Here is a 17,633-nt window from a genome sequence, read left to right as displayed (position 1 = left end):
ATTTGAAAACTTAATAAACCACGGAATAATGTAGATAGAGAGGTAAATATTGACACACTAGCTTGGAATGACATGGGGTTTTATTAGAACAAAAAATAAAAAACAAAGTTCACAAAAGTCCGACAGATGGCGCTCTACAGCAAAACGTCAGTGACTGCTACCGTGTCGGGTGAGAGGTACGCCGATATGTTACAGAATCGCATCATCCCAGCCTGGCTGATAAACACCTGCTGGAACGTACGATGTTTATGCAGGATGGCGCTCCCCCTCCCCCGTATTGCTTAACGCGTGAAAGATCTCTTGTGCGCGTCGTTTGGTGATGATTGTGTGCTCAGCCGCCACTTTAGTCATACTTGGCGTCCCAGCTTCCCAGACCTCAGTCCGTGCGATTATTGGCTTTGGGGTTACCTGAAGTCGCAAGTGTACCGTGATCGACCGACATCTCTAGGGATGCTGAAAGACAACATCCGACGCCAATGCCTCGCCATAGCTCCGGACACTCTTTAGAGTGCTGTTCACAACATTATTCCTCGACTACAGCTATTGTTGAGGAATGATGGTGGACATATGGAGCGTTTCCTGTACAGAACATCATCTTTGCTTTGTCTTACTTTGTTACGCTAATTATTGCTATTCTGATCAGATGAAGCTCCATCTGCCCGACATTTTTTAACTTTTGTATTTTTCTGGTTCTAATAAAACCCCATGTCATTCCAAGCATGTGTGTCAATTTGTACCTCTCTATCTACATTATTCCGTGATTTATTCAGTTTTCAAATTTATACTGACTTTTTGATCACCCGGTATATTATCCTGGATATTGGAGTTTTGGGACTCTGCTAACCTTTCTGTATTTTGTGTGCATGGCTTCTGTACTGTTGTTCTGCCTTTCAGTGTATATCGTATGATATCAGCAAACTTGTCTTGGCAAAACTTCGTGTAAAGATACCTGTGCTCGTGTGCTCAATGTCTGTTGTTGCTATTGCCATGACATCTGCCAATGCTAGAGTTTTTATAATTCTTTTGTTTACAGACGTTCTTCCTAAGTAAATCCCTTTTACTTTCTGTTCCCATTGTTTGTTGATTTGGTTCAAGATCTTTTTGAACAAAACTTGTGAGAGGCCATCTCCCTGTCTGATCACTGTCTGTATGAATGTTTTTGACATTTCTGCGATAAATTTTACTTTGGATGCGGCCTTACTGCACGAGTGCCCTAGATTTTCTACATATTCCCTGTTCTTCTAGTATGTTATAAAGAGTCAGCCGATCTATGGAGTAGTGGGCCTTCTTGAAGTCCACAAGTGAGACCACAGTATTGTTTGTCTGTCTGATCTTCATTACTGTTCCCACGTTCCAACTGTGCTCAGTACATGGTCTTCGTTTTCTGAATGCTTGGTACTCACGTAACATTTCATGTTCTAGTCTGTTGATTATTGCCTTGGACCGAATCTTGTACAGAACCAGTGATAATGGGATACACCTGCAGTTATTAGGGTCTACCTCGTCGCTCTTTTTGTCCAGCGATTGTACACTACTGTATGTGTAGGATACTGTAGACCTCGCGCTCTAGTGACTGCCGTTGGGTTATCGAGATAAGTACATCGCAGTGACCCAGTCCATGTCATTCCCCTGTATCCTGGAACACTTAGCTGTTGGACACCACAGTCTTTGTTGGACACCCCAGGGTAAGTGGTTCGGCTGTGTCACTACGGGAAGTACTTCTTGGTGTCTTAATTTTGCAGTACATCACGTAGACTGTGCCAGCCCTGTCCCCCAGAACCCCTCGTGATTTAACTGTTGGGAGCTGGGATGAGTGTACGCTATGGAGTACCATGGATGTTTTGTATTACTGCAGCATATACATCATGGTGATGCAGTCGACAGATTTCACCAGAACACTTGAAGAGCTGCCAGTTGGAAGCTGGGTACACTGTCTCTTCTGTCCTCTGTCTCAGTATTACTGCAGCATGTACATCATGGTGATGCAGTCCATCTATTTCACCAGAAACCTTAAAGAGTTCCCATAGAGAGGTAAGGGCACATTACTCCCTGTCCTCTTATGATTGTTGCTGTTTTGCCTTGGTGGCCATATCATATAGATGCAGCGTATCACATTCGCCAGAATCTCTGATGAATCAGATTTTAGAAGCCGATGTCAATATACCCTGTGAAATCTCACATCTGCATTATGTTGCTTCAGCAGGTACATCGCCTTCGTGCAACCTATTCCATTTCACCTGAATCGTATTAGGAGCTGGGGACACTGTATTCTGTGTCCTCTTTATTGCTGTCTTTCTTTGGCAGCGATATCACATAGAGGCAGTCCCTCCCAGCCCCCATTGTTGGGTGTCCTATGCTGGGGTCAATGTATATTATGGAGTCTCGTGGCTGCATTGTATTGCTGTAGCAAATAATAACGGATACCAGTCCATCATTTTTAACAGAACGCTTAAATAGCTGCCGGTCGAAAACTGGCGACCCTGTACTCTCAGTCCTCTTGTGACTGCTGTCGTCTTACTTTTACAGTATATCACATAGACTCTTGACGAGTTGGCTGTTGGGAGCTGCGGCATACACTATGGAGTGTCATGGTGGAGTTGTATTATGGCAGCATATAGATTGAGGTGATGCAGTCCATCCATTTCATCAGAACCCTTGAAGAGTTTCCTGTCGGAAACCGGGGACGCTTTACTCTCTGTCCACTTGTAGTAGTAGCTCCGTTACTGTTGCACGTACATAACGCTGGTGCAGCCCATCCCTATCCTCAGAGACCTTGGTGAGTTGGCTGTCGGTACCAGGTGTCACAAGCCTCATGACTGCGTCCTATTGCTGCGGCAGGTACATCAGGCTGATAAAGCCAATCCCTCTCACCAGAACCCTTGAGGAGTTGGGTGTTGGGGACCGGGAACACTGATCACCCAGTGTTGTGCTCCTTCCGCAGGTACATCGCGGTGACGCAGCCCATCAAGTACGCCAAGCACCGCAACAGCCGGCGCGTGTGGCTGACGATCGCGCTGGTGTGGATGATCAGCGCCGCCATCGGCAGCCCCATCGTCCTGGGCCTCAACAACACGCCCGACCGCCGGCCCGACCTCTGCCTCTTCTACAACTCCGACTTCATCATCTACAGCTCCCTCTCCTCCTTCTACATCCCCTGCATCATCATGGTCTTCCTCTACTACAACATCTTCATGGTGAGTACTGCTCTGCACAGCTGCTTTACTACTCATGAGACAGAGAGAAGAACACTACTGCTCCCTTCCACTTGTTGAGGCGTGGCACCTTCGCATCGCTCCTGTCACTTGTTAGGACGGTATCGTTATAGGCGTGAGTCATCGACAGATGTCACCAGCTGACGTGGACCTGAGCTACAGAGCTGCACGTAGTTGTACTAGTAGGCGGCAGAGGTCAGCAGTTGACGGACAGTGCTAGCAGTCGTAGTGGCTCTGAGCACTATGGGACTCAACTGCTGTGGTCGTAAGTCCCCTAGAACTTAGAACTACTTAAACCTAACTAACCTAAGGACAGCACACAACACCCAGCCATCACGAGGCAGAGAAAATCCCTGACCCCGCCGGGAATCGAACCCGGGAACCCGGGCGTGGGAAGCGAGAACGCTACCGCACGACCACGAGATGCGGGCAGCAGTCGTAGTCAAAACAATGTTGTAACGCTATGTTTGATTAATATTTAATGTATTTGCATAATTATAATAGTTTTATATGTGTAGTAATTAACAGTGTGAGTGTTGTATAAGTGAAGAAGAACAGAAGTAAATGAAAATTGTTTTGTTTATTCACGAAGTACCAGTTAAACTATACAGGTGATTTACTGTAATTAAATGTGCAGTCAGTTTATGGTACTAATAAATCGTGAGTAGAACACAAATTAATCGGTAATTTCAGAAGGAGTAATTTTATATTTGACACTTTTCTACATTTATTTATTTAGCAATTGCCATAGAAAGAAATGTTATACTACGATTGGTCACTGAAGTAAAGCGCGGGCTAGCGCGGGATAATACTGCAACCTGATTTGCTGATTGTGATATCAGTCAATCAGAAAAATGCAGGCGCGCGCCAATCTATGCTGGGAACAAAGCCTTTGGTGTGATCTAGGGGGTCGGGGCTGAGGGTTCGAACGAGTATTATCTCATTGAAAGCAGCTCCGACGAAAGTACTGTAAAATCGCGGAAAATGCTAATTACGAGTTCACGAAGTAGTACAAAGTGTATTTAAGTGAGCGGTATAGTGGAAGTCGTGTGGAATTTCGGACGGAATATCAAAATTATTGCTTTTGACTGTTAGTTAAAACCGCGTGGCGTGTTGTGCGATCTGAGACTGGGACAGGTGTCACGTGTAGAGCAGAGTGCACAACATCTGAGCGAGCATTCTCATAACTAAACGATCCGGTGAACTCTATTAACTTCGGTAACGGGTGTAAATACCATAAACTGGCTCCGTGTGTGATTGTGGTGTGCGTGTGGACTTTACATTGTGTTGCCACTTAGTACAGACTTGGCAGTATTAACTGTGGTGTTTATCGTAAAAATACATCTGAAAATTTATATTGACAAGTTAAAACTTTTATTTCAGAAGCTATCCACATCCCGTTCACCGGACAATTCTATGTATGTTGCGACCTACAATAGACAGTAGTGGTCTAGTATTTTCTACTACAGATTTAAGTTAGGCAAATGAACATTGCTGGACGCTGGCAGGGAAGTAAAAAGTAGCATGCCGCGCCGCACTGAGAACGACAGAATAAAAGTCAGCTGTTAATTATTGTGATATGCGTAGAAAGTGCATGTTTGCAGCGCAGCACACAGCAGTTATAAGGACCATCCACGATACCACCGAGGAAAAGCATTAGGTAATGGCGGCAGTTAAAGTGGTGTGATTCCTTCTTACTCCTAAATAAAAATAAAAATATTATTAGTCTTTTATTAGCATTACTCTGCACTGTTTAAGAAATCTGCTATAATGAACGGCTATAGGCATTCAGTCCCAGTTGCATGCCCCCCTGCGGGTTCGAGGGTTAGAATAGGCCCGCGGTATTCCTGCCTCTCGTAAGAGGCGACTAAAAGGAGTCTCAAATGTTTCGGCCTTATGTGATGGTCCCCTCTCGGGTTTGACCTCCATCTTTCTAAATTGTTCCGAAGAGCGAGCCAATTGGGGAAGGGCGCCTTACATGGTGCACTGTATCTGTCGTGCATTGAGACCTTTAGCCGGCTTTCTCGTCGTTGCAATGGCGTCCAGCTCGTTTTCTATCTCTTGGGCGAAGATACGTCCATGGGTGCGATTTCCACGCTGCACTGTGCAGTGTTGCTTTTCGCTGCGACGTCGACCTCATACATTTTTGCACCTAAGATCCAGCACGGTAGCCAATCCGTTGTGGTGGGGCCGCCATGTACCCTGTTGGTTGTAGCCCCCTGACAGCACAGGGATCGCTCTACTTATGCCTGCGCCGTTTACTCCCCATGTATGCCAAGGAGTAGATGCCCATCTTCCTGGGGCATCGGGACTCCCGGCAATGGCCATCCTGCCAGGTGGCCCTTGCTGTGGCTGGGTGGCGCCCGTGGGGAGGGCCCTTGGTCGGAGTAGGTGGCATCAGGGTGGATGACACGCAGTGAAGCGTGGCACATCATCTCTTGCTGGTGGCCAGCCACCAGCAGTCTCTAAGCGTTCGAGGGCTCATTTTAAAGGTAACGTTTATGACCCCAAATCGTTCCCATCCCTGGCCACACCATGGGAGGAACGAAAGGCAATGAATGACAGTGACACGTATTCGCCCCGGTATCTCGTCTGTAACAGAGCTGATGGGGAATCCTTTGTCTCCGTGAAGCCTCAGTTCTTTGTAGAGCATTTAAAGGACAAGTTTGGGGAGGTGGAGGGCTTGTCCACAATCCGCTCTGGGTCAGTTTTGACAAAAACGGCATCCTCCGCCCAGTCACGCAGGTTACTTGCTTGTGACAAGTTGGGGGATGTTAACGTTACCATCACACCACATAAGAGTTTAAATATGGTCCAGGGTGTTATTTTCCACAGGGACCTACTTTTGCAGTCTTATGACGAGCTGCGCGCCAACTAAGAGCATAGAGGTGTTCATTTTGTCCGGCGCGTTCATCGAGGTCCGAGGGACAATCAGGCTGCTACCAGTGCCTTCATCTTGGCCTTCGAGGGTGATACATTATAGGAGAAGGTCAAGGTGATGGTCTACCTTTGTGACGTCAAGCCCTATATCCCTCCCCCGATGCAGTGCTTTAAGAGCTGGAAGTTCGGCCATATGTCTTCCTGCTGCACTTCCAGCCTCACTTGTCGAGATTGCGGACGCCCATCTCATCCCGATACTCCATGTGCTCCGCCTCCCATCTGTGTCAACTGTGGGGAGCCTCATTCACCTTGCTCGCCAGACTGCAGGATCTTACAGAAAAAACGCAAAATCATGGAATATAAGACCCTGGACCAACTGACTTACACTGAGGCTAAGCGGAAATTTGAATGGCTACATCCCGTGTGCATGATGGCATCTTATGCCTCAACTGTCACTCCTGCTCCAGCTCCTTTAGCTGCACCACAAACAGTCAGCTCTCAGAGTCAGAGGACCTCACCTGCCCCCTTGACGATGGGGGCCCCTTCTCTCGCTGTTGCTCCCACACCATCTACCTCGGGAGCAGCATCCACTAAACCACCGGGGACACCAGTCCCCACTTCTAAGCTGGAGAAGCGTAAGTCTTCTTCTTCTTCTCTCGCTCAGAAGGGATCCCTTGGGTCACTCCCTTCCCAGGTTCCTACCAGCGGCACAGGAGACACCAACCAGTGGCTGAAGAAGCCACAGGTCACTGGTCGTCGAGCTTCGCAATCATCTTCGGTCCCGGAAACTGACTCCAATAAGCCCTCTCAACAACGACAACCAAAGGAACAGCGAGAGAAAACGACATTGAAGACCCGTAAGACCAAGGCACCTGCGGTGGCACCTACTCCACCGCTACCTACAAGCTCTGCATCTGAGGATACGGTGGAGATTCTTGCGTCCGCTGAGGACCTCGATCTCGCCGGTCCCTCAGACGCAATGGATAGCACTTGCACGGGTGCTCCATCGGAGGCAGCAGGTGACCCAGAGGCGTAATCTGCCTTCCCTGTCCCGTCACGGCTTTCTCAGCCATGGACAATTCCATCCTCCAGTGGAACTGCAGTGGTTTCTTCCACCATCTAGCTGAGCTCTGACAACTTATCAGCCTTCACCCTTTCTTCTGCATTGCTCTTAAGGAAACTTGGTTTCCAGCAATGCGAACCCCCGCCCTCCGTGGCTATCGGGGTTATTATAAGAACTGGGCAGCTTATGAAAGGGTGTCTGGTGGCGTCTGCATATATGTCCCTAACTCTCTTCACAGCGAGTCTGTCCCTCCACAAACAGCTGTTCGGGTGTGGACGCCACAGGCTGTTACCGTCTGCAGTCTTTACCTTCCACCAGATGGTGATGTCGCGCAGCATGTCCTGGCTGCGCTGATAGCCCAATTGCCACCACCTTTCTTCTTACTGGGCGACTTCAGCGCCCATAACCATCTGTGGGGTGGGACAGTGGCGACAGGTCGAGGCGCCACCATTGAGCATTTATTGGCACAGCTCGATCTTTCGCTGTTAAATGATGGTTCCTTCACACACTTTAGTGTGGCGGATGGCACGTACTCCGCCATTGACCTTTCGATCTGCAGCCCTAGCCTCTTACCATCTGTCCAATGGAGAGTGCATGAGGACCTGTGTGGTAGGGACCACTCTCTGATCTTTCTGTCACTGCCACAGCGTCAGTCTTCTGGGCGCCCTTGCAGGCGGGCAATGAATAAGGCTGACTGGGACTTGTTTTCCTCCATTGCCGCTATTGAGCCTCTCTCTAATGATGACATTGATGCGGTGGTTCAATCGGTCACCACGGGCATCGTTACTGCCTTTGAATCTTCCATTCCCAGTTCTTCTGGGTCCCCTCGGCGGCAGACTGTGCCTTGGTGGTCGCCTGAGATCGCTGAAGCGATTAAAGATCGCCGGCGGGCGCTCCAACGTCACAAGCGGCATCCCTGCATTGAACCCCTAATTACCTTCAAACGTCTGCGTGCACGGGCCCGCTGCCTTATCTGCCAAAGCAAGCTGGAGTGCTGGGAGCGGCATGTGTCCACCATTGGCCTCCATGTCTCTCCATCGCAGGTCTGGGCCAAGATCCGACGCCTCTATGTCTATCGGACCCCTGTCAGCGACCCTGCGCTCTCACAGGAATGGAGCAGTTTGTACAGACTCTGACGAAATTACCAACCGCTTGGCAGAGCATTTTGCTCCGAGTTCCGCTTCTTCCAATTACCCCCTGGTCTTCCGCTCCATTAAAGAGCGGATGGAACGTCGGAGCCTTTCTTTTCGCACCCACCATTCTGAATCCTACAATGCTCCATTCAGTGAGTGGGAATTTCACAGTGCCCTTGCCGCTTGCCCTGATACCGCTCCTGGGCCAGATGGCATCCACTGTCAGATTCTGAAACACCTCTCAGTGGACTGCAAGCGACGCCTCCTCGACCTTTACAACCGTCTCTGGGTCGAGGGTGAGTTTCCGTCGCAATGAAGGGAAAGCATTGTCATCCCTGTTTTGAAACCGGGCAAGAGCCCTTTGGAGGAGGACAGTTACCGCCCCATTAGCCTTACCAACGTTCTTTGCAAGCTTCTCTAACGGATGGTGAGCCGGCGCTTGAAGTGGTTACTGGAGTCTCGGGGCCTTCTGGCTTCGTCTCAAGGTGGGTTCCGTAAAGGCCGCTCCGCCACCGACAATCTGGTGAGTCTGGAGTCGGCCATCCGTACTGCCTTTGCCCGCCGTCAGCACCTGGTCGCTGTCTTTTTCGACATGCGGAAGGCGTACGATACGACATGGCGTCATCACATACTTTCTATGCTTCATGGATGGGGTCTTCGGGGCCCTCTGCCGATCTTTATCCGAAATTTTCTGTCGTATCGTACCTTCCGCGTGCAAGTCGCGGCCTCCCATAGTTCCTCCCAAGTCCAGGAGAACGGGGTACCACAGGGATCTGTCCTCAGTGTCTGCCTGTTTTTAATCGCAATAAACGGGCTCGCTGCGGCGGTGGGAAATTCCATCTCCGCTTCCCTGAATGCTGACGGCTTCTGCCTTTACTACCGCTCTACTGGCATTGCAGCTGTTGAACGTCAGCTACAGGGCGCTATCCGCAAGGCGCAGTCTTGGGCTGTAGCGCATGGTTTTCAGTTTTCGGCTGCCAAGACACGCGTTATGCATTTCTTCCGGCGCCGAACAGTCCATCCTGAGCCGCGGCTTTATCTTGCCGACGAACTCCTTGCTGTGGTGGAGACCCACAGGATTTTGGGTGTAGTTTTTGATGCCCGGTTAACTTGGCTGCCTCATATTCGGCAGCTTAAACAGGCGTTTGGCGGCATCTAAATGCTCTGAGATGCTTGAGCCACACCCGCTGGGGCGCCGACCGATCTACCCTGTTACGGCTCTACCAGGCGTTAATCCAGTCTCGTCTGGATTGTGGGAGCCTGGCTTATGGCTCAGCTTCCCCATCTGCGCTGCGGGTACTGGACCCAATCCTACACAGCGGAATACGCCTTGCCACTAGTGCTTTCCGGACCAGCCCAGTGGACAGCATACTTGCGGAGGCAGGTGTCCCTCCATTGCGGTTCAGGCGCCGAAATTTACTGGCCGCTTATGCTGCCCATGTTTTTAGCTTCCCCGGGCATCCAAACTATCGTCTCCTGTTCCCGCGATCGGTCGTCTATCTGCCAGAACGTCGGCCCCTCTCAGGTTGTACGATCGCGGTCCGCGTCAAAGAGCTTCTCTTTGGGCTTAGGGTTTTCACTGTTCCACCTTCTTTCCGGGCCACTTTGCGTACACCCCCATGGTGTGTTCCTCGCCCTTGCCTTCGGCTCGACTTGGCACAGGGCCCGAAGGACTCAGTCCCTCCAGAGGCCTTCCGCCGCCGCTTTTATTCCATCCTGGCCACGTATCAGGGCTCTGACGTTGTTTACACTGACGGTTCGATGGTTGCTGGTCGTGTCGGTTATGCGCTAACTCTAAGGGACCATTCCGAACAACGTTCCTTGCCGGCTGGCTGCAGCGTTTACACTGCTGAGCTGGTCGCCATCTTTCGAGCACTAGAGTATATCCGCTCCCGCTCAGGTGAGTCCTTCGTGATCTGTAGCGATTCCCTGAGCGGTTTACGAGCTCTCAACCAGTATTTCCCTCTTTCTCGTCTAGTGATGGCTATCCAGGAGTCCCTGCATACTCTTGCCCATTGCGCCCGCTCTGTGGTCTCTGTGTGGACCCCTGGTCATGTCGGTATCCCGGGCAATGAATATGTTGACCGCCTGGCGAAAGAGGCCATCAGTAAACCATCTCTGGACGTTGGCCTCTCAGAGACGGATTTGATAGCAGTCCTCCGCCTAAAAGTTTTTGCGCTTTGGGACGCTGAATGGCGCGATCGGATCACGCCCAATAAACTCCGTGCCATTAAGGAGACGACGACTGTATGGCGGTCATCCATGCGAGCCAACCGCAGGGACTCAGTCGTCTTTTGTCGGCTCCGCATTGGCCACTCCCGGCTGACACACAGTTACTTACTGCATCGGGAGGACCCTCCTCTGTGTCGCTGTGGGGCGGCTTTGACAGTGGCCCACATTTTGTTGGCCTGCCCCCTTTAGCTGTGGTCAGGCAGACATTTGCGCTACCTGATAAGCTCCCTGCCCTTTTAACTGATGACCCTGCTATGGCTGGCTTAGTTTTACGTTTTATTCGGGCAGGTTTTTTTTATCATTTAATATGAGTGTGTTTTATTTTATTGTTTTGTGTTGATTCTGGCTTTTGGCCTACGGTTTTAAACTGAGTTTTTAATGTGTTCTCGGTGGTTGGCTTTTCCTTTTTTTATTCTATGGTCGGCCAACCACTGCCACACTCCGTGTGATTTTAATTTGTTATGTCTGTTCTTTGAGTTTTTCTTGTCCTGTGTTGTCTGTTGTCTCTATTATCCGTTTTTTACTCTGTGTAGTAGTTTTTAAGTTTTGGAGCAAGGGACCGATGATCGTTGCAGTCTGGTCCCTTTAATCCCACAAACCAACCAACCAACCCAGTTGTATGTTGTCTAACAGCCTCCAGGAGCAACAAAAATTAGATTTTCGTTATGGTTAATGATTCCGTAGAAATGTTGGAACACATGAGGCAATACTGACCCTACGAATTATCTTAGAAGAAAGATTAAGGAAAGGCAAACCTAAGTTTCTAGCATTTGTAGACTCAGAGAAAGCTTTTGACAATGTTGAGTGGAATACTCTCTTTCAAATTCTGAAGGTGGCAGCGGTAAAATACAGGGAGCGAAAGGCTATTTACAATTTGTACAGAAAGCAGATGGCAGTTATAAGAGTCGAGGGACATGAAAGGGAAGCAGTGGTTGGGAAGGGAGTGAGACAGGGTTGTAGCCTCTCCCCAATGCTATTCAATCTGTATATTCAGCAAGCAGTAAAGGAAACAAAAGAAAAGTTCGGAGTAGGTTTTAAAATCCATGGAGAAGAAATAAAAATTTTGAGGTTCGTCGACGACATTGTAATTCTGTCAGAGGCAGCAAAGGACTTGGAAGAGCAGTTGAACGGAATGGACAGTGTCTTGAAAGGAGGTTATAAGATGAAAATCAACAAAAGCAAAACGAGGATAATGGAATGTAATCGAATTAAGTCGCGTGATGCTGAGGGAATTAGATTAGGAAATGAGACACTTAAAGTAGTAAAGGAGTTTTGATATTTTGGGAGCAAAATACCTGATGATGGTCGAAGTAGAGTGGATATAAAATGTAGACTGGCAGTGGCAAGGAAAGCGTTTCTGACGAAGAGAAATTTGTTAACATCGAGTATAGATTTAAGTGTCAGAAAGTCGTTTCTGATAGTCTTTGTATGGAGTGTAGCCATGTATGGAAGTGAAACATGGACGATAAATAGTTTGGCCAAGAAGAGAATACAAGCTCTGGAAATGTGGTGCTACAGAGGAATGCTGAAGATTAGATGGGTAGATCACATAACTAATGAGGAGGTGTTGAATAGGATTGGGGTGAAGAGGAGTTTGTGGCACAACCTGACTAGAAGAAGGTAGAGGTTGGTAGGACACGTTCTGAGGCATCAAGGGATCACCAATTTAGTAGTGGAGGGCAGCGTGGAGAGTAAAAATCGTAGCGGGAGACCAAGCGATGAATACACTTTACGGATTCAGAAGGATGGAGGCTGCAGTAGGTACTGGGAGATGAAGAAGCTTCACAGGATAGAGTAGCATTGAGAGCTGCATCAAACCAGTCTCAGGACTGAAGACCACAACATCAACAATGGTTAATGGAATTTAAAAATGTAAAATGTTATCATAATATAGTCCTTAACGATTACAATCTTACTTTAAAAGTTTCACACAATAAGGGAACATAGCTCATGGTGAGCAGATTAAAGAGACTACATACATGTAGTATAAGACAAAGACAACAATTTTCGACATCCAACCAACTTTACCCCTAATTTCAAACATTTCCGAAACCTTTCCTCCATGGCATCCCCCATCAGCCCACGAAATTACGAAAGGAAAAAGGGTCTACAAATTACATTTTCGCCGTTAATGCCATAAAGCTTCAGCTTTAAGCACGACTACTAATTTATTATTTCATTGCTCCCAACTGTATTCGTAACACATTTTCCAGATACAGTGCACATACACTGAAGAGCCAAAGAAACTAGTACACCTGTCTAATATCATGTAGGCCCCCCACGAGACCGCAGTTGTGACGCAACACGGCATGGGTTCGACTAATGTCTGAAGCAGTGCTGGAGGGAACTGCCACCATGAATCATGCAGCGCTGCCCATAAACCCCTAACAGTACGAGGGGGTGGAGACGTCTTCTGAACAGCACGTTGCGAGGCATCCCAGATATGTTCAATAATGTTCATGTCCGGGGCTTCTGGTGCCCAGCGGAAGTGCTTAAGCTCAAAAGAGTGTTCCTGGAGCCACTCTGTAGCAATTCTGGACGTGTGGGGTGTCGCATTGTTGATGGGCCAGCAATGAAATTTGCAGCAATTTGTAAAAGGGTTGCACTTATGTCACGCTGAACGATTCTCTTCAGTCGTATTGTTTTACCGGATTCCTGATATTCACTGGAAAATCCCCCTTCATCGCTACCTCGGAGATGCTCTGTTTCATCTCGTTGCACCGACTGTAACACCACCTTCAGACTCACTTAAATCTTCATAACCTCTCCTTGTGGAAGCAGTAACAGATCTAACAACTGCGCCAGACCACTTGTTGTCTCAAACAGGCGTTGCCGATCGCAGCTCCGTATTCTACCTGTTTACTTTGTACTGGGATAGGCATGCCTCTACCAGTTTCTTTGTCGCTTCAGTGCATACCACAAAATGTACATGCTGACTTACATCGATGAACGACACATAGTTCACAATTTTTTTTTTATTTTTAGAATCATCGATCTTGTGAGTGGTTTGCGTTCATTTCAGAGTAGAAATTGCAAATTACGTCCTTAGCTACTTGCTTGATGTACGCCATCCTCTTGCTTCTTCTACAGCTTCTATCCTCTACAGCTCCCTCTAGTGCAGTGGGGGTCATTCCCTGATGTCGTAGCGCATGTCCTATTATCTTGTCCCCTCTTCTTGTCAATGTTTACAGTATATTCGTTCCCTCGCCGATTCTGCGGATAAACTTCTCATTCTTTACCTTATCAGCAAACCTAATTTTCGCCATTCGTCAGTAGCACCACATCTCAAATGCTTCGGTTAGCTTCTGTTCCACTTTTCCCATAGTCCATGTTTCACTACCATGCAATTCTGGGGTCCAAACGTATGTTCTTAGAAGTCTGTTCCTCAAATTAAGGCCTGTGCTTTATACTAGTAGATTTCTCTTGATCATGAATACCCGTTTGGCCAGTGCTAGTCTCCTTCAATACCCTCCTTGCTCCGTCCATCATCAGTTATTTTATCTCCAAGGCAGCTGAATTGCCTAATTTGTTCTACTTCGTGATCCCTAGTTCCAATGTAAAGTTTCTCGCTATTATCATTTCTGCTATTTCTCACTACTTTCGTCTTTTTTCGGTTTACTCTCGCTTCCTTATTCTCTACACATTAGACTGTTCAAACCATTCAGCAGATCATGTAATTCCTCTTCGCTTTCAATGAGGATAAAAATATGTCTTATCATTGATATCCTTTCACCTTGAATTTTATTCCCACCCTTGAAGCTTCCTTTTATATTCATCATTGCTTTTTCCATGTGTATATTGAACAGTGGCGGTGGAATACTGCGTCCCTGTCTTACACTCTTTTTGATCCGAGCACTTCATTATTGATCTTCCAGTCTAATTTTTTCCTTTGGTTCTTGTACACACTGTGTATTACCCGTCTTTTACTGTAGCTTACCCTTATTTTTCCTAGGCTTTACACCACTTTAGATTGTCGGACTCTTTTTCCAAGTCAAAATATCCTATGAACTTGTCGTGATTTTTCTTCAGTCTTGCTCCCATTATCAACCTCAACGTTAGATGTGCCTTTTCGTTGCCTTCAGATTTCCTAAAGCCAAATTGGTCGTCATGTAACAGATCCTCAATTTTCCGCTCACTTCTTCTGTACATTATTCTTGTCAGCAACTTGGAAGCATAAGCTGTAATGGTGGCTGAGCAATACACTCGCATTTTACTGCTCTTGTTATCTTCGGTTCTGTGTGGGTGATGTTTTTCTAAAAGTGTTATATTACATTCCAGCCCTATACATTCTATACATCAACCTGAATAGCCGTTTGTTGACAGTATATCACATATAAACATTGAGAAACGTATAAAACTAGCTTTTTATAAAACTTAGCGGTCATTACTCAGATTATACGCTTCCAGATTTGAAAATAAGTGCACTTAACGATTTTCAACAAATTGTAAACGTAATTATAAAGCATTTCTAAAAACTTTCTCTCCTTAACGGTTCACATGCTTCACGTCAAATATTGAACACGCTGCGTCATTTGTAATCAGACCCTTGAAACGGTTTCGTACAAGGAAACAGGGAAGATTAGTATTCAGTGTCTTGTTGACAATGATGTCATTCAGTAGTGGTAATAATTTTACTTTCAGTTTGAATATAGAGACGGAGCACAAGCTTGGGTTACGAAAGATTGTGGAGGGAAATCAGGTGTGTCCATGTTAAAGAACCACCCCTGCATTTGCCTAGAGCTATTGTGAGAATTAACACGAAACCTAAATGTTGATGTCCAGATGGGTATTTGAAACGTCATCCTCCCGAATGCGAGTCCAGTGTGCGACCACTGTACCACTTCACTCGGTGTTATATACGTGGGAGTTCGTTTCTTTAAAAAAAGAAGGTGGAAATTACTGGTTATCATTTCAACTGCGCGCCTGTTGCACTTAACGACAAGTCAATATTTAATTAGTGTTTAGCATTGTTACAACTAAATTTGCACCTAAATTAAAACTGATCGATTAGTTTTTTTGCGTCGTTTATACCTGGCACTTTCTTCCATTGTAGTGTCTGAGCCTTAACTAGAAAGCCGATACAGTATTTCTGGTCCTTGTACCGTGTCTTCAGGAAGGTAAATTAATGCTTATGAGAGGAAACACTGTCATGGTGATCTATCCATTGTCCAAAGATTGTGGACTAGTCCTCCATTCAAATCTCAGGGAGGGGACTACCAAGGGGGCAGGTGACCATGAGGAAAACATGGAATAGCCAACGAACGGGTAACATTTTACAAGTCAGCGCGTTGAATTTTAGAAGTTTGAACGAGGTAGGGAAGCTATAAATCCTGTAAAGGGAAATTCTAAGGCTCAGTCCAGATATAGCAGGGCTCAGTGACTTGAAATGGAAAGATGAGAAGGGTTTCTGGTCCGACGAATATCAGATAATATAAACAGCAGCAGCAAATAGTGTAACGGGAGTGCGATTCGTTACAAAAGAGAGGTGGGGCAGAGGATGAGCTACTGTGAACAGATCACAGGTAAAATTGTTCTCATAGGAATCGACGAACACCGACGACAGTAGTTCAGGAATAAACGAGTACATTCCAAGCAGAAGCTGAGGAGATAAATGAAGTATTTGTTAATGCTTCATGAGTAATTCAGTACGTAAGGGGGGATGAAAATGTAATAGTCATGGGGCCTTGAATGCGGCTATATGGAAAGTAGTAAAGAAAGGGTTGTGGGGAACATGGAATCGGTAGTAGAAATGAGAGACGAGGAAAATTTCATCTAGTAATGAGTAACACTCTTTCAAGAATTATAAAAGGAGGAGGCATACTTGGAAAAGATCAAGAGAAACGAGATTTCAGCTGGGGAAAATCACGGATAAACAGAAATTCCGAAATGAGATATTGGATTGTAAGGAATGAAATAAATGGGAAGTTCAGGGAACTTAAGGCGAAATGGCTGCAGGAAAAATGTCAAAAAGTAGGAAAAGAAGTGATCGTCGGATGAATTGAGTAAGCACATAGAAAAGCAAGAACAATTTTCGGTGACATTAGAAGTAAATGTGACAACAACAATGGTAATTCCACTGTTAGAGGAGAGAGCGGATAGGTTGAAAGACTGATAGAAGAAGAAACCGGCACCGCTATGGAGAAGCTAGCGGATTCATATTAGACTAAAAGAGTTTTGGACGACAAGATTAAGGGATGGATAACAATTCGTCGGAATTGCTAAAATCACTGCTTGAAGTGGTGATATATCGTTAGATGTTAGTAAAATGTCATCTACACAATTCCGAAGATACTAAGAGCCGATGAGTGCCAGAATCATCGCACAATTAGATTATCGGCTCATGTATCTAGGTTGCTGACAAGAATAATTTGCCGAAGAATCGAAAAGAAAACTGAAGATCCTGTAAAAGACGATCATTTTGGCATTAGTAAAGCTAAAGGCAGCGTATGAGGCAGTCCTGACGCTGCGCTTAGAAATAGAAGCAACACTGTATAAAAATCAAGATAGGATCGTGTGATTTGTCGACATAGAATATGAGATTAATAATATAAAATGGTGCAAGGCGTTCGAAATTTTGCCAAAATTGGAGTAAGCTACGGCAAGGAGGGTAAGAGTGCAACGGGAATTCTACTGTTAAATGGTTCAAATGGCTCTGAGCACAATGGGACTTTAACATCTTAGGTCATCAGTCTCCTAGAACTTAGAACTACTTAAACCTAACTAACCTAAGGACATCACACACATCCATGCCCGAGGCAGGATTCGAACCTGCGACCGTAGCAGTCTCGCGGTTCCGGACTGAGCGCCTAGAACCGCGAGACCACCGCGGCCGGCCTACTGTTAAATGCAGAGGAGAGAGCGGATAGGCGGAAAGAGTACATTGAAGGGAAGATTTGTCAGATGTGATAGAAGAAGAAACATGGATCGATTTAGAAAAGATGGGGGATCCAACATTAGAATCAGAATTTAAGAGAGCTTTGGAGGATTTAACATCGAATCAGGCAGAGGGCATAGATAACACTCCATCAGAATTTCTAAAACCATTTGACGAAGTGGAAACAGATCGAGTATTCATGTTGGTGTGCATAATGTATGAGACTGGTGACACATCAT

At 46.6% G+C, this 17,633-nt stretch overlaps 1 protein-coding gene across 1 annotated transcript in view; it reads left to right on the top strand.

Moving 5' to 3' along the window:
- The window catches only part of LOC124550691 (dopamine D2-like receptor), a 198,990-nt gene that overhangs the window by 107,193 nt on the left and 74,164 nt on the right, over nt 1-17,633 (top strand). The window contains exon 3 of the mRNA XM_047125415.1: nt 2,942-3,194. Within this exon, the coding sequence (XP_046981371.1) occupies nt 2,942-3,194 (253 nt within the window). The remainder of the gene's footprint in view (nt 1-2,941; nt 3,195-17,633) is intronic.

Source organism: Schistocerca americana, chromosome 9, assembly GCF_021461395.2.
Source record: "Schistocerca americana isolate TAMUIC-IGC-003095 chromosome 9, iqSchAmer2.1, whole genome shotgun sequence".
In the NCBI taxonomy this organism is placed as follows: Eukaryota; Metazoa; Arthropoda; class Insecta; order Orthoptera; family Acrididae; genus Schistocerca; species Schistocerca americana.
The sequence above is the reverse complement of the archived record's forward strand: the minus strand, read 5'-3'. Positions and strand labels throughout refer to the sequence as shown.